The 27,237-nt window shown below is 37.4% G+C and overlaps 1 protein-coding gene across 3 annotated transcripts in view; it reads right to left on the reverse strand.

Moving 5' to 3' along the window:
- Pcdh19 (protocadherin 19) overlaps positions 1 to 27,237 on the reverse strand; it is a 98,020-nt gene that overhangs the window by 12,657 nt on the left and 58,126 nt on the right. For 2 of the 3 annotated variants that reach the window (XM_038317097.1, XM_038317096.1), the window contains one exon: positions 22,718 to 22,890. In XM_038317097.1, coding sequence (XP_038173025.1) covers positions 22,718 to 22,890 — 173 coding nt within the window. The remainder of the gene's footprint in view (positions 1 to 22,717; positions 22,891 to 27,237) is intronic. The other variant, XM_038317098.1, reaches the window with a different exon arrangement.

Below are 27,237 nucleotides of genomic sequence, written 5' to 3' on the forward strand. Positions count from 1 at the left end.
TCTGACTAATGGGAGCCACAGCTTGCCAAAACCCACAGCCTCCCTGTCTGTTCCACCCATCAAATATGTTTAGAAGTCTATGGCACAAACCCAGCATGCTACAGATCCCAATCAACTACCAATAGCTTAAGTGTAAGTGATTGTGGATGAAGTACAAGCCAAATGTGTCTCCCTTTTAGTTGCAGGAATTCCAACGCTGTTATGGCACCCATAATGCTCCCACTTAATGATTCAGACAGGCATCCACCAGCTAAGTGTTATGGGATGATCTGCACATGCTACAATTACAGCATGCAGCACAGTTAATAGGTATCCCAGTTTGAAGTCCCAGAGGCAACACATGAGCAATATTGACAAGACTTCCCACATGTCAGTTGAATATGATGAAAGATGGAGTTGTCCCTCTATCTCCCGCTGAGTACTCTGAAGGCGTGTTTCCATCTCTTTGGAATCCCACAGATATTGAAGAAAAATGCCTGTGTGTGTGGATGTTTTGAGTGAATCTCTGACTTCACTGACATTTCAGTATTGATCGCCAAGAGTAATTTACTGAACTATTTTTGCCTTTCTACTTTTTAATACTCATAGAATGACTCAAACCAAACTCAGTGCTCTATCAACTCAGCATTCTTTTCTCAATTCATAACTCCCCATCCTATAAATATATTCAGAGACAATGATTTAAAATGAGTGGCTCAGGAAAATGATCTTGCGTTTTTAAAAAATTTGCGACAATCCCACATGTATATACAATGAATGGATTGTGGTCATACCCATCCCCATTCCTGTCTTATTCTCCTCACAATCCAGTTGACTCCCTTCTTCCCAACTAGCTCCTTCCTCCTTTCATGCATTTTCCGTATGTGACAGTCTTGTGCATGTAGCCACAGTTTCTGTGTGTTCACGAATGTAACAGCCTTGTTATGTCCTGAGACAACATGTCATAACACTGTTCCCCATCTTCTGCCTTTTCCATTCTCTTTTTATGCTCGCTGGGCCTTGGAGGGGTTGGTACAGATGTCCTGTTTAGGGTTGAGGATTCTTCATGACTTATTCTCAGAGCTTTGACCAGTAATGAGTCTCCACATTAACTCTCACCCACTGCAAAAGAAGCTTCTCTGTCTAAGACTGAGAGGATCACTAACCGATGAGTATAAATAGAAATACTTGGAGGAGAATTTGTACATTTAGCAAAACATCAGTAGTGTGTAACCTAACCAACCTTGCACCTGGGACCTCCTCAGTAAGAGGCTCTTAACCAATTTTGTAGTGCCAGCCATGAATCTCTCATATAGCAGGCTCAAATTCAATTAGAAGAAAGTCCTTAGGACCAATGGAACCAAACTGAAGACCCAGATATTAATCCACACACCTTCGAACACCTCATTTTTGACGAAGAAACAAAATAATATCAAGTGGACAAAAAACATATTTAACAGATGGTGCCGGCATAACTGGAAATCAACATGTAAAAAAAATAGACCCATATCTATCACCATGCACAAAACTCAAGTCCAAATAGATCAAAGACCTCAACAAAAAGCCAGCCACACTGAACTTCATAGAAGAGAAAGTGGGAAGTACACTTGAACTCATTGGCACAGGGAACCACTTCCTAAATATAACCCCAGCAGCACAGACACTGAGAGAAACAATTAATAAATGGGACCTCCTGAAACTGAAAAGCTTCTGTAAAGCAAAGAACACACTCACTCAACAAGACAAAATGACAGCCTACAGAATGGGAAAAGATCTTCACAAACCCCACATCAGACAGAGGACTGATCTCCAAAATATACAAAGAACTCAAGAAATTGGTCACTAAAAGAACAAAAAAATCCAATAAAAAATGGAGTACAGACTTAAATAGAGAACTCTCAACAGAGGAATCTAAAATAGCTGAAAGACACTTAAGGAAATGTTCAACATTCTTAGTCATCAGAGAAATGCAAATCAAAACAACTCTGAGATTCCATCTAACACCTATCAAAACGGCCAAGATCAAAAACACTGATGGCAACTTATGCTGGAAAGATTGTGGGGTAAAGGGAACTCTTCTGCTTTGCTGGTGGGAATGCAAGCTGATACAGCCCTTTTGGATGTCAGTGGGGCAATTTCTGAGAAAATTAGTAAACAACCTTCCTCAAGACCCAGCAATAGCACTTTTGGGTATATATCCAAAGGATGCTCAATCATGCTATTAGTAAATATGCTCAACTATGTTCATAGAAGCATTATTGGTCATTGCCAGAACCTGGAAACAACCTAAATGTCCCTCGACTGAAGAATAGATAAGGAAAATGTGGTAAATTTACAAAATGGAGTACTACACGGTTGAAAAAAATAACGACATCTTGAATTTTGCAGAAAAATGGATGGAGCTAGAAAACATCATTGTGAGTGAGGTAACCAAGACACAGAAAGACAATTATCACATGTACTCACTCATGAGTGGTTTTTTTAACATAAAGCAAAGAAAACCAGCCCACAAATCACAGTCCCAGAGAACTTAGACAATAATGAGGACCCTAAGAGAGACATACATAGATCTAATCTACATGGGAAGTAGAAAAAGACACGGTCTCCTCAGTAAATTTGGAGCATGGGGACCTTGGGAGAGGGTTGAAGGGGAGGGGAGAGGCAGGGATGGGAGCAGAGAAAAATGTAGAGCTCAATAAAATAAAAAATGAATATTATCAACTGGCTTATAGCTAAATGCAATGCCACTGCAGTGCACTGAAAAAGTAATGTTTTCCTTTCTTCCTTGAACACAAATATGTCCTAAAATCCATACTCATTGGGAATCCAACTATCACTGTTTTAACTGGTGATTATCTCTCCCAAGAATAAGATGAAAAATCTAAATCATGAAAGCCTACTCTATTCTCAGAAAGTTCATGTGTTGTAGCTCAGGCATATGTATGCTTATGTGCCTCTTCAACCACTGGGATTTAGACTACTACACTGAGCAGATCCAACTTCCTGTAGAATTGTGGAGGGAGGCATGGAGGAGGGATTGAATGCTCCATAATATTTGCATTTATTTTTGAAGAAATCACATTTATTCCATAATAATAACGCTCAGATTTTAGAGCTTTGTAGGATTATATATCAATTCATAACTTAAACAAATCCAAAGAACAAAGCTGATTTCAGTTATTGGTTGCAATATCAAATTTCTGCAATCAAATAAATATTACCCACCCTTCATCCCAATTACCACATGGAAGAACAAATAGAATGTAAATTCAGCTGCAGTTTTAACGGGCATTTTTAGACTTTTGTGGTATTTAATATTTTACATTTCCTTATTTTCTCCAATACCTGCCATTTCTTTGTTTCCTACAGTAAGTGCAGCATCCTGAAGATATGATTTTTCCTAACCCTTGCCTAGTTCTCATCCCCTACTGATACTAAGCTATAAAACAGTATAATTAACTCCAGCTGCCCCATCTTCACTTTTAACTCTAGGAGCTGAGCAAGCCGACCCCGCAGGGTGTGGACTAAAGTGGGTGGAAGAATGTCTGGCTCCATCCCAGCCATGGTGTGCCTCACCCAAATTGCAATCCTCCCCCACTAGACAATACCTAAGTTCTGCAATCATGTTTACACAGCTGGAACTTCACAGCCCCTGAAAATCATGCAAAGAAGACAAAGACTGCTCCCTGCTCCATTCTGAATTTAATCCTATTTCTTGAAAGAAGAATAAATGAATGTATTAAATTCCCAGTGTCATGATAAGGGCGACTGGGAAAGAGTCTGAATGCTCCCCTTCTGAACAGAATGTTCATTATCATGATTGTGGCAGCCCAAAGGCATGAAGCTTTCTATCTGCTACAAATAAGCAACAGTCAATGATAACTTCCTCCAGATGGAACAGCAGGACTACCAGAAAACATGACCACCCACTTCAGAATTCATTTGAACATTATCTTAAAAATGACAGAGTAAATGACTTTGATTAAACAGCATTTCTTGCCAGGCTGGCACTTGAGAGTATAGATGAGTCCATTCTCCCCTTCATAGAAGCTCTACCTGAAATCTGTCATACTCCTGTTCACCAATGCTAACGAGCCCTCCCTACAGCCCCATCAGTACCTATAGTAAAGAAAAGATAAGGCATAAGTTTGATCCTAGCTTGACACTGTGTGTATTGAGAGTCTAAAGCCACAAGAAGTGCTGAAGATTGCAAACTTTGGGGTTTTTTTTTAAAAGGCAGAAACTTCTGCTCCAACTCTTTGTCCAAAGACAAGATTATCCCAAGAAAAATGAGGCATGACCCATATTTACTGGAGCCAACCAAAACTTTACCTCCTTCACATCAAAGGGAAGGTTTATAACTCCAGAGAACATCAGAAGCCAGCCTTTCTAAGTGAAGGTGACTTGTGCAACAGGAAACCCCACTTCTAAGGGCAGTCTAGCAAAGTGTCTAAGACTGTGAGCTTTGGAGCAAATCTGCCTCTCAGTCCAAGCTCTGAGACTTCATGGCACTGCCATGGAGATTACTTCTTGGATTTTGTTTCAATCTGAATGAAAAAACAAATAAGACTAACCTCTTGAGATTGATGGAATAGTTAAAAGAAAAAAAGATAAGGACACTGAGCCTTAAAAATGTCTAGCACTGTAGAAGAGCAATTCCCTACACCTCAGGTGTAATTACACACACATAGAGAAAGCTCTAACTCATTGGGAGCTATGGAGTCTAAGTCGGTCTTATCCTTCAGTATGTATCCAACTATTGCTTGAATATAAAGCAAAGGATGCTAAGAAACACTTTCTCTTAAAGACATCACAACGTTCGGCTACACTGATGATTCAAATGCCGCCGAGGTCATTCTTTTGTGTTGTATTCACATGAAGATGCAAGTGCGATTTGGAAAGGGAAGAGCAATTTGTTTACGAAGTCCCTGGAAATAATTGAGACCTTGAAGAAACAGAGCTTTGAATGGGTAAATTCTTATGTAGTTAGCAGGAAAGAAACAAATAAAGGATGTGATCACAGGGCTCTGAGCAGAAGAACTAGTGGTAGGGGAGACTATGAAAACCTAAGCAGTAAAAACTGTGTTTGGTCTCTGGATTCTCAAGTGGAGGCAAGGTGCAGGCAGACAGATATAGTTACACGGTTCACACAATTGTTTCAAAGACTGGGCCATGAATACACCAGAGAATGTGAGAAATGCTATTTCATGTGTGCTTGTTTTTCTTCCTAGGCATAGAGCTAATGTCTTTGTTACAGATATGATCCTTTAACAGAGGGGAACACGGACATGCAGAATATGTTCAAATTCAAAAGATAGACTTCAGACAGAAAATATTAACAAGAAGCCGAATATGTTAACTATGCAGATTAAATTGAATGAGGCACTTGGAACAGGCAAACCAAGGAGGTTGCACCACTCACATTTGGAAAGGCAGTACTAAGTTGACAGTACAGAACGTTTTCCCATTGATTAGCTGGAAGCATAATATGAAAAAAGAGGCAAGGACAAATAGAGAAGTTGACTTTATATTGTGAAAGCAAGAGAAAGGCACGATAAGAGGAAATCCCAATAATGAAAGTGAAATTATAAAATTAAAGGCCAGAGAGATAGGGAAAGTCAAAACGCCTAGAGAAAAGCAGCATTCACTTTCTTAAATAGAGGTACATAAAACTAAAAGAGAAAGATGGATAGGCAAGAGGACCCTTTAAAACCAAAGTAGAGAGCTTATGACAAATGAGGACCATTTAATTCAAGGACAAAATAGATTTATGGTGTATTATCCTTGATTTCTCCACTAAAACCAAACCAGGCTAAGTTCTTCTCATAGATCAATATCTCAAAAGGCTAAACAATGAAATCACTGGGAATGCTAAGGTAAATGCAGTTCTGAAAGATTGCTAAAGCTCACATACCATACGTATTAAGTCCCCAAAAGACTTAAGGGCCTTCAAGGTAAATTGGAACAACTCTGGCCATAGGATTTTGGTAGGTATAAAATATAGGAAATGGGCTAGTAGTCCTGAACTAATGGCAAGTTAAGAAATCAAAGGAAAGAACTAATCATTCCATTTTGAGAGAGGCAGTGGCAGCTGCCAAAGCCTCAGAGAGGAAACAGCTGTGTTCTTCACTTAGGGGAAAGACCTAATTAAGTTGAAAATTGCGAACTATTCAGAAATGGTGAAGGAAGATGAGAACAAGAATTGGATGTATAAGGAAAAGAGGACCACTTCCACTAAAATACACACACATTTGAAAGCTAAACCCATACAAATAAGGGCCAAAACGAAGGAAGAATCTCACAATGTTTAACACAACCTAAACTGACCAATGTTTTTTATCTCCATGTCCCTCAGAATAATGGAAGGATGTTTAGACCCCAAAGCCTCATAAGTAAGTATTAGATTTCCTGACCCCTCTTGTTCTTTAAAAAAAAAGAAAAGTTCAAACTTAAGATTCCCCAATAACCTTTTCATGCTAAATAAACTCTAGTAAGCTAAATAGGACATTAGCAACAGTGAGCCCTTCCAAGTCACTGACCCTACAATACAGATAAAGTAATGAGGGGCTCACAGAGAGAAAGAAAAGTCCTGAAGATCACACAGGGAGTTAGTGCAAATCCAGGACTTCAATCCATGTGCTTAAACAGGACTCCCCCCTCCCCATATACACAACAAAAAAATAGACAGACAGACAGACAGACAGACAGACAGACAGATAGATAGATAAAAAGTGGGGGAGAATTGCAATTTACCAATATATACACTATCATACAAAATGCCTGGCATGGTAGCTCATGCCTGTGTTCTTAGCTCTAGGGAGGCTATGGTAAAAGGATCACAAATACAAAACCATCCAGAGCTACAATACAAGATCTGTTCTCAATGAAGCAAAAGCAAATCTAGAATGTTTATGCCTCAAGAAACCTGTACTCCAATAGGCCAAAAAAAGAATAGAACAATCTGATCCCAAAGAGCACAAATCAGAGGAAATGATGAGGAACAGAAACTAAACAATTGATTTTAGCAAGCATTTGGGGTGGGGTGGGGGTAGGGTATATACCAATGGGAACAAGAAACCAGCAAGGATAAAGTAAGAAACAAGAAGAGTCAAGCTGAGAGTCAGCTGGCATATTGGGGAAAGCAGGATTTCCAGGGCCACAGACAACACAGCAGGCCAACTCAACAAAAAATGTAAGAAAGGGAATGGCCAGGAACTATGAGGATGCTGATGCTGTAGATACACCTGGTACTATCAAACATGACCCTTGGGATACTTAGAGCAAACCCATTATTTCCCCCATTTCTGAGCAATGCTTCTTACTCCCTGATCTTTTTGGCATCATGCTAGACTCTGCTGCATTTTCCTGAAGCAACATGTCTTCCAAACTGGAGGAGGCAGACTTTTTATACCAATGATGAAAACTTTCTGCCAATCCAGTACCTTTGAGACTTCAAGTCAAAAGACGATATGCAGAAAGCAGAAACTTTCTTCTGATCTATGTTACAGCACAGCTAGCATCTGTAGAACAGCATGGATGAGAACTTCCCTGGGGAACAAACATCAGTAGATAACTTATATTATTTAGTAGTGTTTAGAATAAATTGATGAACACTTGCTCATTTGAGATACCTCTGACCTGTGTGGGAAACTGGAAGAAGAAAGAAGGAAAACTAACTCTACCATATGAAAGTAGCTACACACACAAAAAAAAATGTTCAATAAAGGGTAACTGACTCAGAAAAACTAGGCAAAAAAAAATCTGTGTAATTGACTCTATCTCCATTTTCTATAAAAAGTAGTATATGAAGTGGTCCCTCAAAAGAAAGAATATAGAACAAGGCTAACCTGAAGACAGGAGGCTTAGAGAAAGACCTATACAAGAAACATCAAGGTAAAAGTATATTATGGGAAGGGAGAGAGTGAGTGTAGTTAAAACAGCAGTGGCCCCATAGAAGAATGGGCTTGATGTCTTAGTTTCAGACAGATGAACTGTGAGAACTATGACCTGTTAGCCAAGAAGGAGGAGCTGTCATAATTTTTAAGGAAAACAGAGACACTTAAGAACTAGGAAAGGAGGAATGAGCAGGCAATTAAATGCACTGTACCCTTAAGACTTTTTTGCTTCCTAATACTAGGGTTAAGAGCCTCTTCTCTTGTAGACCTTCACCAGATTTTAGCTTAACTGTATTTTTTGATAGACCAGTGACCTGCTACTTCAATTTGATTTTTTTACCCCAAGCTTTATGACATTGCCATTGAGCAGCTTCCAACAAATGAATGCCAAAGGGAGGAAATTAAGATGAAAGAACAATTACCCCTCAAAGCAAGCACACCATACCATCTGTTAACTTGAGTATGGCACTCATTACAGACCCACTGGCAAATGGCTAAGTGCTCAGGAATCTGAAAAGGTTGCGCCCTGAACCCAAAATCAGATAAAAGGAAGCTCAGCAGTGGAAGGGCTTTAACAATTATCAAGCCCTTCTCTCTTCCTGCGTTTAAAAAATAGGCGAGCCATGAATTAGCATGACAAAAACGCACATAGGTACTGAAGCAGTGTCAAGTAACGAAGAGATCAGCACAGATCAAGCAAGGATATTCACAGAACAACTTTGCCTGTATTATAAAGTGGGGAAGAGACATGGATGAGAAGGGGGAGATGAAATCAAGAATAATTCATCAGGATTCTTTTGGTAATTCCAGTTTAAGTGCTTACTAAAGAATAGGCACTGTGCTAAATGTTTGTCATACATTACCATCTTATACAACTCTCACCACCTATCTCCCTGGTGATTCACCTATTCTACCAATAGCCTTCATTACACAGTTAGGAAATTTGGGCAGGCATATAGCATGTTGTTTATAGTCACACAGTTCTTAATCTGTGGAATGTAATGAGAACCTGAAGCCCCTGACTCTTAGGTCAGTGCCCTTGTTGGTAAATGAGATCACACTGAGATGAAAGCATTCAGGCCAACAGAACATGAAAGGGAAGGACACAAGGGGGGAGGCAATCTAGCAATCTGATTCACAATTACAGTGTCCTAAGAAGAGGTGTGATACATATAAACATCACTATGGTTATTGATTCTAGCCATACTACTCATCATTCCACCCTATAAACATATAAGCTGAAATTTTGAGAGGCTAGTGACTTATCCAAAGCAGCATAATAAACAAATAATACAGAAACTGCAAGTCCTTGTTCATACTGAGCCACATGCCATAAAATTATTTTAGGGATTATAATTATCTTTTATATTTTGCATATAGCACATGGATTTAGATTTTTAGGTCTAGAGAAGTTATGTACTTTCAGCTATATTTTTCATGGAATGTCAAATTATGAAAGGAAAATTATTTTCACAGTGAATCTGCCTTTTTAAAATCATGGTGCTGATCCCTGTGTTCTAAATTCTTTGTGTATATCCTTAATTGCACACAGTTCTCTTTTGTCCCTCCTTTCCATTTGCATATTGACAAGTACAAGTACATCAGAAGGTCCTTCATAAGCCACAACAGTTTATGCTGCTAAATTGCAGCCTGCTAGCTAGATTCAATAGCATAGAACCAGTAAGAGTGAGCCACATAACTTAAAGTAATACAAGACAAACAATGCTAAGGAATGCAAAAGTAGAATTGGTTTTTCATTTATCATTTCATTTATATGAATGGCTGTCTCCTGAGATTTTAAAACTTTCTAAGATCCTGTGGTTGAACGGTTTTTGATTTGTTTGTTTGCTTGCTTGTTTCATTCATTAACAAATTCACCTTTCCCACTACAAAAAAGGCAGAAATCCAGTAGCACATAAATTCCCATCATTTCTCAGATGACAGTGTCCCCATGGACCTGCTGTGAGCTCATTCGTATGGCAAGGAGATATGACCTTTCAGGTAGGAGCTGGGCAGGATTCAGAGCATTGTTAGAAGAGAAAAAAAGAACAGAAGTGATTCTTTATATATTTTTTATCTTGGGGTGACCTTTTAGAAGAAAACTATAAATGAAAGATATATTATTTTATTTTACTTTGTGAAAGTCTGACCATGATGCAGGAACAGGAATAACAACAAAAGAATCACAATGATATCTGCCAGTTATCAGCCACTTGAAGCAAGAGGAGAGCAGGTAAGGGCAATATGGATGATCCCAGGGACTAAGCTGTGCATTTTTTGACCTAGGAAAGGCTAAGTAGAGTCACTGCCACCAGAGATTTGCTTACATCACAAGGGTGCCAGGATACATGCATTTTTTAAAGTTAAATTAGCCCAGACTTCACTTCAAATCTTTTGTGGACATCGTACAATCTTTTCTATCTAAAGAGGAGGCTGGTTCACAAAAATGACTGATAGGGAATGGAGCTTTCTAACAGCTACACATTTCAGTGAGTACATCAAGTAACAACTATCAAATGTTCTTCTGGACACTGCTAGCTCTGGGTAAACTGGTGAAGTTGTCTGGATTCCCTTTTTCTTTGCATTTCCCTCCTCTAAGACTCTATTCAATATCTAGAAATCATCCTCCCTGCATCCCCTTATAATCCCCAGATTGTAACAATATCTAATAGAAAGTATTTGTAACTTAATATGAATCTGAAAACATATATTCACTCTCCTCCTATGCAATGCCTGAAATTCGAACTAGAGTCATAAAATGCAATGTGCCAGCCTCAATTCAAAGAATCCCAGACAACAGCAAGCAGATAGGGAGTCTGGGAGAGGAGGGATGCTGATATCAAACAAAATGGAGAGGCTAGTTCACTGACTCAATCTATTGTTTATGTTTTGGGTACGTACTACATAAACATCACTACATGTACATGTTTATGTAACTACATGAGCCTTTAATCACTACTGCCCAGCATGGAGTAGTATTAAAGTATTTGTATTCTCTCATTAGAAACAGCTCATAATAACTACACCATGTATTTATAGGACACAATCTATCTAGATGACACCAATGAGAAGCAGAATTCTCAGTCTTACCTATGAGGGTTAGTTACATCACATATATTAAAGGAAGTCTTGATTATATCTCATTATATCCCTGTTAATCTTGCTTTCAACCACAGATAAGAGTACCTTACTTCATTTCTCTCTCATCAGTTCATTCTAACATTCTGGACATTTCTCAATCTACTAAGGGTCTGACTTTATCCTCACTTTAAATGGTTCTCATTCTTTGGATTTTTTTTTAATTCTATGCTTTCTACCACTTACAGTTGCTGTAAGGATAAATAATATATTATAACATGTTACTTTTCATAATGATTCCAGAGACTGTTAAGATTCAAATGTTCTATATTAATGGCAGTGGAAATTTAGGATGCCATAAAGACTCTCAATAATGCTGCAAGTTGAATATGTGGTTCCAAACCTGAATTTCTGGTATAATAATTTTAAGTGCTAAAGGATCCTGGATGATGATTAATAATGTTCTCCTTGAAGATGTTCTAATTTTCTAAATCAAGTAAGATCCTGTCTAGCTTTGTAAATCTCATTTAAGAGACAGCTAATTTCTCACCTAGCTATTCAGTCCCACAGAATCTGCAAGTCATTTATTTTAGATAGTTTTTATTTATACAAGAGAAAGAAACCACTAAGGTGCAGCAGATGGATAAGCAAAAACACGGGGTCCAACATATTTCATATGTTCAAAATGTTATTTCTTTATGATGATAAATTTATTTATAAGTGTTACAAACACCAAACAGAGTGAAATGGGGAACTATGAGGGACAAATAATACTCTCTTCCATCTTCTCTATGCAAATACAGTATTTTGAATGGTGGGAGGACTATCTGAAAACCTACTGTTTTGAGTTAAGGCACAATTCAACTTTGAAGATGTTTCTTCCTTCCAAAACTACAACATTCATTCCTTAGCTCATTGTCCCAAAGGAAACAAAACACAACTTTAACTTCACTCAAGCAATCAAAAGAAATTCAGTCCAAAACACAAGGCAGACAGACAGTCTAGCAAGCCGGCTGTGGCTAATGCCTGGGAATTGGACTGTTGACCATATGACATACATATGGTGGTAACAATCTGCTGTCAATTTCTGCACTCTCAGAATCTGGAAAACATTGGAAATTATAAGATGACAAAAATTTTCTGACATTTTACTTACCAGAAAAAAATACAGATTAATCACTCAAACTTTTACTTAAATTGTCAGTCACTTTCCTTCATTATGAACATCACTATACTAACACAATCCTTACCATGACTTGTGTTTCTTTGGGAAAGACTGAACAGACAGTTATAAATGGTCACTAATTTGCATCACAAAGGAAACACCGAAAGGTAAATAGGAGATGGTGAGTTTAAATGTTAGTTTCTTGGTGCTTGCTCTGGTTGGTAGTTTAGTTCAGTCTGCTTACAGGCTCATTAGCTGAATAGATTGATTATCAGCTGAATCCAGGAAGCATTTACTTGCTGTGTTAGCAGAAGACTAGTGTGATTTGATACACCTACCCTGGAGTTTACTGGGGCCCAATAGTAATGTTTTCTACATCAAAGAAGGAAGGATTCCCTTCCATCCAATTTCAGTTTAAATCAATTCTAAATCTGAAAGTGTTTGGTGAAGCTCAAAGAGGTATAATGAAGCCTTCTACATTGGCAGTCTGCACAAACAAAGATCTGCCTATAGGTCTTTGAAATTCACTTGGTGCTTAGGCATTGTATTTCTGAGTTCTCAAAATCACCCAGTATACAAAAACTCGGGCTTAATAGAGAACTCACAGATAATCACTCAACTTTTCTGAAATGTACGAACAGTTTGATGAGCATTGAGTCCAGAAAAATAATTTGTACTTTGAGCTGCACTCTGGACTTTGTCATCAATTTGTATTCTGACATTAATACAGCTGTTCAACTGTTTTGTACATCAGTTTTTCTCACAGAAAGAAAAATGGAACAGATATTTATATGCCGCATGGCTGTGGGATATAATAAATGCTTGAATTAAAAGGACTAAATTATCTATCTAGTATGGCAATAACAAAAGTTTCCCAAGTTTAAAATAATTTACTTTTGCATATCAATAATGGTTCGGTTTCTGTCTCTAACTTGCCTTGGTTTATCAGCAGGGTACAACCTGACTCTTAGAAGCTGGAGGCATTTTTTGTTTCAATAAGCTCATTTTTCAATTAAATTAAAATCAAAACCATTCTTTTGGTTCATCTCCCAGATTAAAGCTAACTGACAGCCTCATTAATGATTAAAAACAGCAGGTGGTGATGGCTTGGAACAGTTTGACCAGTCGAAACATCTTGGAACCTACATCACTCCCCTTCTCTCTCTTTCCATGTATTAAAATGGAAAGATTCTGTTGTTCACATAGGTTGGTAATTTTACAGACCGAAGAGCAGGGAGGAAAGCAAATCCTTTATTAGAAGGGGAGAAAAATACAGAGATAGAAGAAATGGCAGCAGAGAAGTTGGAAAATACATCTCTGGCACAGAATTTGAATTTGCAAACTAATGCCTGGGAAGTTGCCTTGTTATAATCAATTAGGGCTACCAAGTTTTCCCAGGTAATTAGAGCAACGTATGCTTACGGATTTTCACTTTAAAGAAACAGCATATAAATTATCCTTTTATTCAAACCAGATTTCAATTATTCTCCCACAAGACTTATAGACTAGATTCTAGGCTACAGTTTAGAAAGCCCCTAGGGCTTAACCACTTGGGCTAGGAGCCCATAAATGTGTGTGTACGGCTCCAACTTCAACCCTATTGAAATTTTTCATGTTAAATTCAGACAGGATTTCAAGTACTCTCATTTGCCACAGAAGTGGGTATTACTAAGAGTAAAACCAACAAAACTTACAATTAAATAATGTCTATTATGTTTTTGTTTAGCAGCCTGACTGTTTGTTGCCAAAACTTGTGAAGGATAACAGAGTTTAACTATCACTTCTGGTTACAGGGACCCTTCAAAGAAAAAGTGTCTCTCAAAAAGCCTCTTGAAAGTGGCAGTGTGAATTCAGAGTTCATTTTCGGATAAACTCCTTTAGTACCTCTTGGAATCATGCATTTCAAGTCACCTCTGCTATCTGCCAGTAATCTTTTTGTCTCTGCCCCACTCCCACATTGACTGGGCTACAGGTTCGGGAAACCATATCCAAATTGTTACATGGGATCTGGAGATTTAAACTCAGCCCATTGTGCTTGAACACAAAGTGTTCTTACATGATGAGTCATCTCTCCTGCCCCTCACTGTTTCTCGAGTTACTTTGAAAAACAATTTTATATTCTCTTCACTTAGCAGAATAATTGGTTTTTTTTTTAGCATTTGTTCAACTATCTTTATAGCAGCATTATTTGTAATAGCCAGAACCTGGAAACAACCTAGATGCCCTTCAGTGGAAGAATGGATGAAGAAAGTGTGGAATATATACATATTAGAGTACTACTCGGCAGTAAAAAACAATGACATCTTGAATTTTGCATGCAAATGGATGGAAATAGAAAACACCATCCTGAGTAAGGTAACCCAAGCCCAAAAAGATGAACATGGGATGTACTCACTCATAATTGGTTTCTAGCCATAAATAAAGGACATCGAGCCTATAATTCGTAAAAAAAAAATCCTAGAGAAGATATATAAGAAGGTGAATCCAAAGAAAAACATATATTTATCCTCCTGGATATTGGAAGTAGACAAGATTGCCGCACAAAAAATGGGAACTTGGGGGTGGGGTGGGATGGGGGGATGGGGAGAGAAAAGAATAATTGTTTTTTAAAATACTATACTATTCTTCCTAGTTACATAAAAAGGTCTGTCATTTCCACCAACCTTGAGTTTTAGAAGGTCATGTGTGACCCAAGTCTAGATTATTTAAGCCCTCTGAAACCAATCTACAAGATTAGTACTCTAACGAGCAATGCTCCTCATGACCCTAAGACCAACTTAACCCTTGTCTGACCTGGTACTTGGTGTTTTTTTCCAAGCTGGAGTTTTATTGTGGAGAAAGTCTTATATGAAGAAAAAGTGAAAACATTTCCTTGTGGAAAGTTTACCTTTTTAATGTGGACATATCAAGAAGCTTTCCCTGGCTCAATATGTGCTAGCAATGAAACATCAAATGAAGATAGAGATTATAAACACCAAGGAGAAGCCTAATTATTGATTAAAGAAAAACATGTATGGCCCTGGAAGGTTATTATGGTTCTTAACCATATTATTATAGACAGAATATATATTTAAAAAGTTTCACAAAGGATAATGATATTCCTAGTTTAGTACATTGTTAACATGTAAAATAGTCAATATTATAGCCTCTTATACTACGGGCCACAATCCCATATAGGTTCATGTAACTGAATGTGGAGATTGTAAAAAAAAAAAAAATGCCAATAGCAAAATATTTCTGGACACATAAAAATGACCAAAAATTAATTTGAATCAAACACATGTTTAGTCTGAGGTGTTTTAGGCAGTGCTAGTTCACACTGAACCCTGCAACAGCTTTGCAGCCCTGGCTCTTAAAACACAGCATGTACACTTCACTCTGTGTCTACCATGATGCTACCCAACACCAACTAGCCTTTTGACCCTTGGTCAAAGTGTCAAATGGTAAGAATTTCTGTGTTTTTATTGCACTGTTCTTCTAGAAACATCCTGACTTAGTCACACAAAACAAAGGCTACATAAGAACTTTCTACCATTATTCCTCAGAGTATATCAAATTAGTATATTTTTAATCATATCGTCTTAGAATAATTTATTTTGGAAGTTGATGTTTGAGTTGCTGACTTGAGTTCCTTCCTTCCCTCCCTCCCTCCCTCCCTCCCTCCCTCCCTCCCTCCCTCCCTCCCTCTCTCTCTCTCTCTCTCTCTCTCTCTCTCTCTCTGTTTTTTTTCAAGACAGGGTTTCTCTGTGTTGCTTTGGTGACTGTGCTGAAACTAGCTCTTGTAGACCAGGCTGGTCTCAAACTGACAGAGATCTGCCTGCCTTTGCCTCCCGAGTGCTAGGATTAAAGACATGTGCCACCACTGCTCAGCTTTGAGTTTCATTTTTTAAAATTCATTGAATGAATTTTGATTTGAGATTTAGGATATAATACTGAAGAATTCTGAAATGGACATAAACATATGTGTGCCATTCTGTGCTATATATTTATGCAAAGCACTTTTCTCTTCATTGAGGATTATAAAATCAAAGTATTTCTCAACTCTGTAAAAGCTAAGATTTTCTGTATCCTGCAGTATAAAATATTCATCCAATATTTAACACTTTATGGAAAGATAAATAAGTACATTCAACTTAATCATATGCAAATTTCCTTTCATTTTTAATAAATGGCAAAATTATGGGTATGCAAAGATATATTTTTAAAATAATATTCTCTATGATTAATTAACAGGAAATGTTTTATTTGTATATTTATTTGATATACACATAGACTTCAATTACTTTAAACATTTGAAATAAGGTCATGAGTGGGAAAAATTAAGAAGCCAACATTGTGACTTTTGTCTCATCTGCTACATTATTGGCAACATATCTATTTATCATGGCCCAGATAACTTTTGCATGAAACATCTGGAAAAGATTCACCTAGCAAATCACCCAAATAGAGCATAATTTTATCTAGCATACAATCTTGGGGTCTGGCTTCCTGCTATTTCTCCAATGGGATCCCATTGCACAAAAAGTATCTTTAAAAATGAATTTTGCTTTCCAGTTCAAATGATCTTAATTGATTTCTTCACTGATCATATGGCAATCTATTCCACACTGGACCATTTATGCTATTGGTCCATAAACTCCTACAGAATCAAACTCTGAGTTGCCCATTGTGCTCCCTTTGTATAGCCTCTACCCTCCAATGCTTAAAAGCACTAAAATTCATAATGAAACTTAAGCAAGATAGCACATGGAATTCTTTGAATAAATAATGAATCTTTTATCATACCTGGTATCAATAGTAAATGTTCAAACGACCTTGAATATAAAATAACTAAAATTTCCAAATAGATTATTTAAAATCTTGTGTTTGTGTGTGTATCTGTGTGTTTGTGTGTGTGTGTGTGTAATCAAGAACACGTGTGCACACATATGCACATTAATTTTCCTATCTGAAAAAAGATAAACATCTGGTTTTATTCTAAATGTCTTGCATGGAGAAACTGGTGACAAAGTGTAAAAATAAATTTTCTGATCAAAAGGCTTATACCAAAATAATGTTAGTGAATAAGAACTAACAACATGTATGCTTCCACTAGCTAAGAGCAAGTTTTTATTGTAATGACTGTCTTGTCAACAAAATATAAATAATGCTTTTGTATGTATCCTATTATCTAATACAACAATGCAGTTGAAATGAATAAAACCTCCACCTCTCACCTCTCTACCTAACTTCAGTGTTATCTTTGACACTGGGAAAAGATAATATTTCTGAGTATCAGAAAAAAGGATGAATGGGGCATTGAATATCCAAAAGCCATTAAGGTAAGAAACCTATCATCCTATGGTGACATTGAACAATGATGAACAGGGAATTCAACCTCAGAGCAAGTATATTTTCAAAATGATTTCTAATATTACTGTACAAATTAGAACATCAAGAAATATGTTTCATGATATTTCCATTAAATAAGATCTTCCTTAGTCTTTTGTATTGGCACAATATTGACCATTTTATCATTGAGGTCATCTAAGTAGACCCTAAATACCGCAAAGTGAAAATATGGTACTTTGGTAGCCAATAACAGCAGAGTTAATACATTCAACTTCCAAGGCCATATACCTCAAAAATATAGTCAAGTGACAAATGACAAGATGGGTCAGTAGGTACAGACTTTTACAGCCAAGCCTGATGGACCGAGTTCAATCCCCAGGACTCATATATTCATAGGGTGTAAAAACAGACCCAACTTTCCCAAGTTGTTCTCTGACCTGAAAAACATGTTTGTTGTTTATCACTACATCACTACAAGCTTTCCCCCTCTCTCCCCCACTTCTCTCTCACACACACAAATATAATAAATAATGTGGTATGATTTTTTAAATATTTAGATAAAGTATTAATGTGTTTTGTGTATGCATTATTTCTGCTTAATGTCAAAATACTATACTACCTGGGGCAGAATGAATGAAGATGAAAGATACATATGTAGCAACATTGTAAACATAATCCTATATTCAAGTAATTAAACATTTCAGTGGGTACATTTGCAAGAAAATGAAGATGTTTCTAAAAGTTTCTATTGGGGGAAAACTAGGGAAGAAATAACCACATGAATTGCAAAACAGTGTATCTATCCTCAAAGATGCTAATTCAGGTCCAGGGGGATCTAATCAAACTCTTTGTTGAAGTAAAGATAAAACTTTTTGACAGCGAATGCTATTCTGATAAAATGGAATTTTCAATTACTCTATGAACATCTGGCCCACGCTACAATTTCTGGAAGCCAGCAGCACATTGCTTTGCAATGTCACAAAATATTCTCCACTGAGAACTCCTTGTTTTGCCAAGAGATTAATTGAAATGAGTGTTTGAAAATGTAGTGAGGTGAGAGGTAAGTCTGGGGCTAGATAAGGAGATAAAGCTGTTCAGTCACTGAATGATAATTTACTTAAAAGGCTAAAGAAAATGAAATTCCACATTGGTGATAGAGTGTTGAGGATACAAACATCTTAATATACTTGTGGTTGACATTAATCTGTGCATGGAGTGAAGACTATGGGACATTTTCATGACAATTTTGTAGCAGTAGTCACATTAAGTGCACGCCAACTTCTTCTGATTCACGTTTTACACACAAATATGTTGAGCGATATTTAGGTGATAATCTTCATAAATAAACAAATTAAGTAAAATGCAGAAGAACTTAACACTTTCCAAAATAAAGCACTGATTATCTTGCATTTGAGTGTGTTTGTATGTGAAAAATAGATCAACATCACTGTTAATTTCTGTGCATTGCTTCTATTTGGTACCAATTAGCATGGGAAGGAAACCAACTCAGTGTTGTAGTGAACTCCAAACTAGGTGCATATTAGAGCAATTACAGTCATCTTTTCAGTAGATGAATTTATAATCAATGATTAAAATCATAAGGAATGAAATTGAGTGTGATCTGAAACAAATTACTTGGGCTTGGAACTAGTGTACAGTTCTGAGCTATGATCCCCATAAACTTCAGTTTCATACTCATATTACACAGTTAAGCAAAATGCAATAGCCACAGCACCATAAATGACCTTGCAAAAAAGGTGAGAGGGCAGCAAGAGGTCTACTAACACCAGCACTACTCCTCTCAGAGAAACACTGACTACAGAAAGATTCAATCTGGTAATGCTTTCAATTACGCAACAAAACCATGAGCCACTGACATCTTTCTTCACCCTACTTGTCAATTTCAGCCATTTAAGGAGTCAATATTCTTATCTTCTCAAGACGGTGGTAAATTCACTGAATCAAATCAGATAGGAAAAGCACTGGTTAAGAGATGAGATTGGGACTCCCTAGCTCAGCATCAAATCACCTCATGAGCCAAGTCAGAAGATAAGCCTGCCTAACGTGACAACACTTAACTTGTTCTCAAGGTACTTTGAGACCAATTGAGAGATAATATTCTAAGCAGGACAGTGTGTCAAGAGAAAGCACATGTTAAAAAATGTTCCATTATCTTCCTTTCTGAGAAGCCACAAGATCCACAGCACTGGGGACAAACCGAGATAAGCCATATTAATTCATGGACATGATGGATGACAAATAAATCTGGAATCCTGTGGCAACCAGAGAATTAAGCTCAGCAAGTTCACCCACCGCCTGCCCTGTTTTCAAACTCCTTAAGAAATGCCAGGGTTGAAAGTAAGGTAGACAGCAGAGGCTCTTAAAATTCCTTTGTTGCGATTCTGACCCAGCTCACAAACACGTTTGAGAAATATGTAATCAAAAACACAATCGGAACTCTTCAGTGACTAGGGTTTTGACCTTTAAATTTGAATGTCCTTTTAAAAGTCTCCTACCTTCATTGAACATAGTGATTCTGGGGTTTCTATGCATAGGAAGAGTTTCATAGAAAAGCTACTGAAAACTACGACATTTGGCCCTTTACTCAAGACAGAAAATCTCCCTGCCATTCACATTGAGAATTCTTAGGCTGTAGCAAAGTTACAAAAATACTGAAAATACTTAGGGCAATACAATGAAACCTAGGTCTCCAATGTCTCTTGGAAAGAATAAACCAAATATAATTTGTAGCTTTCTAAACATTGACAATACAATATGAGCCCATATAACAAGTCATTCCTGCCTGCTCAAGGAAAAATTATAGGTGCATAAAGTCATTTTTAGCTTGATATGCCTCGGATTTCTCACCAAACATATGTTCCCATATGTATAGAAAAAGAGGCAATGCTAATGTTGAAAGTAGAAATGTCATAAGGAAGACCCAGTTATGACATCCAAGGTGAGTCTAACTCCCCAATACAGTGATGTTAAGGTAACCTTTACTGGTTACATTTGATGTGATGCTGCAATGGTTCTCATATACTGGAAGATGTATCAGAGTTAGAATTTTGCCTGGAGAGTTCAAAATCAGGCATATTTGGGGAATGCACCCAGTGAGTGCCTTTCAACTACTGAGCCAGAGGATAAAAGAAGATGCACTTCCATGACTGCAGGTTCAAGGCAACAAATGTTTAAAAATGTTAAATGGCTGGAAAAGCTGCGATGATTTTCAGAGAAATATAATCAACCCAAGTTAGCTGGTGACACGGTTCCTGTGGCAAGCCTGGAGATGATTGGAAATACCACAGCTACATATCATTACAAAACCATCAGAAGTTGTGGGCTATCACAGGTAAAGACTGAGATGCAAACAAGAGTTTAATTCCTTTTGCCACTCAAACTGGAAAGGACCAGGTCAAGGGTTGGCTCAAAGTTTAGTCATTCTAAGAACAATAGAAAAAATGAAAATAAAAGCATGTCAATCAAATACCATAAAACAAAATGTAAAGATGTGTCAAAACGGTATACCAAGAAAAACTGTGTCTACATGCATGAATGTATGTGAAGTCATCACTTTTTTAAGTAAGAGAGTCTTTGGATACTGTCACATATTTGTTTTCTGATATTCTTGCTATTATTCAATCTACACAGCACGTAATGCAACCCATTTGTAAGAAACACTCAGAACATCTAGCTGCAACCCACTGATATTGTTTTCCTTGAGAAATGTGACAAAAAATTAAAACAGATGTTGGTCCAGCCAGGCATAAAGCGAGAATCAATTACGACTATTTTCTTTCCTGGAGTCATTTCATTTTAGAGAGCATCTAACAGAAAGCCGTCCTGATCTCAATGAAGAGCGCATTTCTTTGAGATACACATGAGTAGGAAATGATACATATCTGTCTGCATCTTCTGAGAATTAAATTGCCTCTGTTTCAGCTATAAAGATGTTTAATTCTTTATTCTCAGTCATATAGGAAGATTTCCCAGAAAGTATATTATCTCTGCAGATGTCACCACTCTCCAATTAAGGAAAGAAGCAGGGTACAATTGGTAGTGACCTCTCTATATTATAGACTTTGACACTTGAGTCTCCTGAGGAGGGAATGGATTAGACAATTTAATAGAATCTACAGTGGCTAATTTTTTTCCATGAAAAAAACATTTTGTTTTGTGAATCATGCATTTTTTGGATTCATTTAGAAAACCAAAACAAAAGAGTTTAATGATGTTTACAGTGAAATGAGACAGCTGACGACCAGCACGGAATAACCATATTTTGTTTTCTCATCTTTAAGACTTTTAGCAGTAGGACTTCCAGCTGAGCATGAGACTAGCTTTTCTCAAGACATAGCCAAGCATTCGGAAGCTTCACTGAGCCTAAACACCAAATTGAATTCATACTTCTTAATTGGGAAAGACAGGCTGTTTGCATACCATGTTTACATCAGTAAAATATTGAAAGTGACATTTGTGCCCAAGTCTGTATGAACAATCTGCCTTAGCTGAACTCTGCTACTCTTTTCAGACCCTGGCTTCTGCCTATCACAGTTTTAAAGAGCACCTCTATCTAAAAGTACTTGTGCCTGGATTCATACAAGTAGATTCTCTTCACTCATGGGGATGTGGCTCCTGACATGTGCATTGTGACTCACTCATCTCACAATAACAGAAGGCTTTGTATTGACTCAGTCACATTCTTTTGACCTGTCTCCCCTATAACCAATGGCATGGGCTTCTGCAGTAGCTCCATGGCTTTGGAATAGTAGTCCTGTAGGCAAAATGGAAAGTCTAGCATGTTCTATCCTCAGGAAAGACTACAAAATCCATGGGCAGAGAATAGTCTCTGGGGGAAGTTTGCTAGACTAGTAGAGAAATAAATCCCACCCCTCTGGTCTCATTAGAGTTGCATTCTATGCAATTGAATTGATCAGCTGAATCCATACACTATAGCATAACAGTCATTTATTCCTGATGAGAAAGCATCTGCTTACTTCCTATGGGCTCAAAGCAGTTATTATTTAAAAAGAATGTGAATTCAGTCACCTTAATTACCTTATGAAATTCCCCCAACATTACATAAGAAGGTAGACTTATCCTGATAGATGTTGTAACACCTCAAAACTCTCGATATGCTGTTAACATGTGAGCTAAGTGTATCCCTTCATAACAACATGTGCCCTGCAGTAAAGTAACACAATATGTCTAGAAAGATTCTTGGTTCTTCGGAACACATAGTTTCGACTTAACGTTGTCCATCCCTTACCATGGTCGGGCATCTGAGATCCCATGGAGGTCACACTGGCATTCAGCACATCGTTCAGAGCAGTATCACAGTACAGGCTCCTCTGGACATCATGCTCGCTGTCAGTCTGGTCGCTCTCCTCGTGTCCACTATCCTTCAGGCTGTTGCCCTCCAGGTCCTTGAAGGTGGAGCTGCTGGGTTGAAGAAAATATGTTAATTTACAACTGTGATAGATCTGATTTTTAAAATCTTTCCAAGCCAGGATGATATCAGCTCTTTAAGGAGGCCAGCAGGAGCTAGAGTGTCCAAAAGGGAAAAATATGGAGAAGAGACATTTCTGTTTGAAGGTAATACAACTTAACAATACATAGACGTTCTCAACATTGGACGTGGACACAGCTATTTTTTTTTTCATTTGCTTCTTTTTAGTGTTACACAACAGACAAGGGGGAACAAGACAAAAATCTAAAAGCACTTCTAAACAATGTTAACATTGCAGTTTTTCTATTTCGATACAGTTAGAGTCAAATAGAAATAGCCAATGTTTTCTGAGAAATTACTGTTTATGAGTTACTGTTTTAAGAGATCAACATTAACTTTTTAAGCCATTCATGCTGTACAAGGAAAAGGTGCTAATCATATTACTACTTGCAGATGAGATAACAGAGATATATAAAAGTTAAATAACTTGCCCAAGGTCCACACTGCTGGAGAAAAAAAGTATAGCACATGTAAGATCAACCCTTGGTTGTCAAGTTTCAGTGGTTAAAATCTTAACTATTATGAAAATTGCTTCTCTGGAGATATCTAATAATCACCATAAAGATGGCAGAACTTGAAATAGTATAATTAAAATTAAAAGGATGATCAAGGTTGGAGAAACCAGATCAGTTTCCTAGTTGTTTGATTGTTTGTTTTGTTTTTAAGACAGGGTCTCATTCTGTACACCAGGTTGACCTGGAACTTGATACATAGCTCACACTAGTCTTTGAACTTGGGATAAGCCCCTTCATCAGCCTCCTCCTGCATCCTGGGATTACAAACCTAAACTGCAATACCACATGTCTTCCCTGCCAGTTCTGAGTAAAAATGGCAGAGGCACCAATTCAAAGAAAAGGAGGAGTGGCAGTAGCTGAGGAAAACTGTTGGCACAGGGAATGTGTTTGGGATAATTTTATGTGTCAACTTGACTGGACCAAGGGTAATCCAGGTAGCCAGTTAAGCCTTATTTTGGAATGGATCTTTGAGTGGATTAGCTGATTGAAGAACTGAATAAAGCATGGATCTTTTCCCAGTATTGGTGGGACTCATCCAATCCATTGAAGAAGACCTGAAAAGAACAACAGGCAAAATGTTGAATATTCTTTCCGCTTGAACTGGGACATCAATATTCTTCCATATTCAGTCCTCCTCATTTCCAGGCTTTTAGGCTCAGACTGGGATCTCTACAACTGGGTCTCTAATTCGCAGGCTTTCAATTATACCATCATCTTATCTGACCTTCTAGCTCATTGGTGACAGAGCACAGCAATTCTGAATATTCCACAACTGCATGTATCACTCACCAGGCTAGTTCACGCAATTCCTCCAAATTATGTCACAGAGATAACTCAGTCCTATCTACCTACCAGATTGCAGATCTATTGAAAAAAATCCTACAGTTCTTTCATGATCAAAAAGACCAATTGGAAACTTATGATTTAAAAGTGTCTCACCGCTTCCACCTTCATGGCACAGACCCTATGGCTTCCTGTATATACTAATTCAAAGTTTAAATAGATTCAAAGTTTATATTTTAGAAACAAAAATTGGCCCTGCCTACAAGCACTCACATACCTCAAGAGAGAACAAATGACCTGCCTAGATGATATTACAGGCTGCTCCATTCTATAACAAATATTAGCTTTTCAACCTATAGCATCTGGTTCTGAAAAATAATGAAAAGTTCTTTAAATCCTCAGCACAAAAAAATGCCATGTTAAGGCAAAGATCTCAAGTCTAAATTGAATGCATTTCAAAAGTTGCCAAAATTTGCTTGAGATATATGATGGCGAATGAAATAGTCTAAAGAGAAATGTAATTGGCCATCCCTTAGAATAGAGCATCTTAATCTTGGCACTATTGAATTTTTAGGTCACATAATTCTTGGTTGTGTACGTTCTGTGCATTATGAGATGTTTAATGGGCCTATTGGCCTTTGCCCATTAGATGCCAGTGATGACCACCACCAAGTTTAACAATGAAAAATTTCCTCAGGGAGACACTTCCAAATCACCCTCAGTTAGAACAACCGTGATACATATTTTTCACCAGTATTTTTGTAATATAGCGTGCAAGAGAAAGCACTGAACTTGGAGTCATTAGGGCAAGTGATAACCCAAAATCTGCCATTTTGTTTCTGTGGCTCTGGGCTCCATATCTAATCCTCACAAGACCATTCTGAGGACTCTTTGAGATACTTTGCACAAACATCCAGATAGAAATAGATGTTTAGTGAAACTATCCTTATTCAATATGATCATTACTCTGTATTATAATGCCTCATTCACATTACAATTAAACAGTATGGCTATGGTAATTGATGAGATTGGTATAATAATTTTATATTTATTTAATGAATACTCCTGTCTTCATGTAAACAACTGTCAGCCATTGTCCATTATTCTATTTCTCCTAAAATCGGGAACAGAGAACTATCTCTCTTGTCAAATATGTATCCTTGCTTTATTGAATGATAAAGCTATATGACCTGATACACTTTTTTTGATTTCTCAAAATCCTCAAGCTAAACATAATGTTTAATTGCACTGGGTTATCTTATCTCTCTGGAAGCTGGTAATCTCTGTCTCACTTCTCCTAACTGGTTTGAGATCTGACTTTCAAAAATTTGGTCATCTATTTTATATGCATCAGAATACTGCAATATACCTCGAGGCTTCCGGGTATTTTGTTTGATTGTTTTTTTGTTTGTTTGTTTCAGGTTTCAAAAGGTATAAAATATTAAAACTGTGAAGGATTAGCTACCAGGATCTAAGGAACTGCTGGTGTGAGCAAGAGAAGAAAAATCAAAGGTACGGCTACCACCTTTTCATACCTCAGGACAGTTAACTCATTTAAAGATCAGTTTGCCCATCTGACAAACAAAGTACCGATTACTGTGATCTTGTAAGGACATTTAGTAGCTTAATGGATGAATTTGTGTAAGGCAGTTTAAGAACCAGTGAGCAACATGCTGCAAACAGTAAAACAGCCTGGTAAATGGCTACTCACCCAAAACAAATAACAATTTATGCCAGGCATAAAAAATGCTGATTTCACTAGCTTTATTACCTGTGTACCTCTTGGGATATGAGAGACTTGTAAAACAACTTTTGTGGGACAATAAATTAGGGGCATCTGTTTCCAATGGTATTGTAAATGCAAACGTTTCTATTACTGCTCTGGTGGCCAGCAGAGGTACAAGTTCATTTGAAAACACCTAAAACAGGTTCTATACACAAGGGTTTGTCTACATAGGTTTGAAAAAAGAATATTACACTAATACCAATACTACCTGTGCCCTTTAAAATAATAATTTTGTCAAAGATAGATGAATCTGAAAAGATGCAGGTCATATCTCCAATAGGCAATCCCACATATTTAGAGAATGTCATTTGCAATTAAGAAGAGAAAGTCAAAAGAGTATTGTAACTGGCTTTTAAAAACATAATCCAGAGTGTTTTCTGGACCACCTCTGTCATTAATCACCTTGAAACCTGTTAAAATTGAAGCTTCTCTGAAGCTGGAGTTAAGGACTGCCTTTATCAATGTATAGTATTGTTCAGAAATTGTTTTCAAAGAAAGTTTACTGCTGTTTTTATTTAAGTGGGAAAATTAGGATGTTTCCTTCCACTCCTTACTCATGGTTATCTGAAAAAGATGTATCAAATACTTACTACATACATGGCACCACAGCAGATGCTACAGAATTCCGGGACAGTTTTGTTGGTAAGGAAACCCCCCCCCCCGTGCATAGCTTAAAAGCCAGGGCTCATTTTCCTCTCTAAACTGTTTCTGATGTGTTGCTCAATTGCTATTGTGTTTTCTTTGAGCTACAGCCTCGTGTTCTGCTTGGTATGGCTCCAAAAGCACCACAGGAATAGATATTAGCCAGCCTTGCAGAGAGCAAGATTGAGGAAAGAATGTTGCAGCCGGGGCAAAGAAGCACTGCTGGCCTTTCTTACTTTGAGATGATAGCAAGGATACAAACATGGTGGGAATAAAAATTACACTCTGAAAAAAAATTCCCAACTCACTTATTTTGCTAAGCTGGGCTTCTCTCAGAAACTACCTTGGGTATATCTTCAGACTGCATATAATGTTATAAAAAAAATACTTCAGAGCTATAATGTTGGATTTCCTCCATACAGAAAATTGTGGGGAATATGCTATAGAACTTCTTTGTCCCTTCCAGATGCAGTCCTCATGCTTTTCAATTTTGATTCATGTCTATAAAACCTTGTTTCCCTTTAGAGTTCTATTGAGATTACCCGGGTGGTTGC

Source organism: Arvicola amphibius, chromosome X (genome assembly GCF_903992535.2).
Source record: "Arvicola amphibius chromosome X, mArvAmp1.2, whole genome shotgun sequence".
Taxonomy (NCBI): Eukaryota; Metazoa; Chordata; class Mammalia; order Rodentia; family Cricetidae; genus Arvicola; species Arvicola amphibius.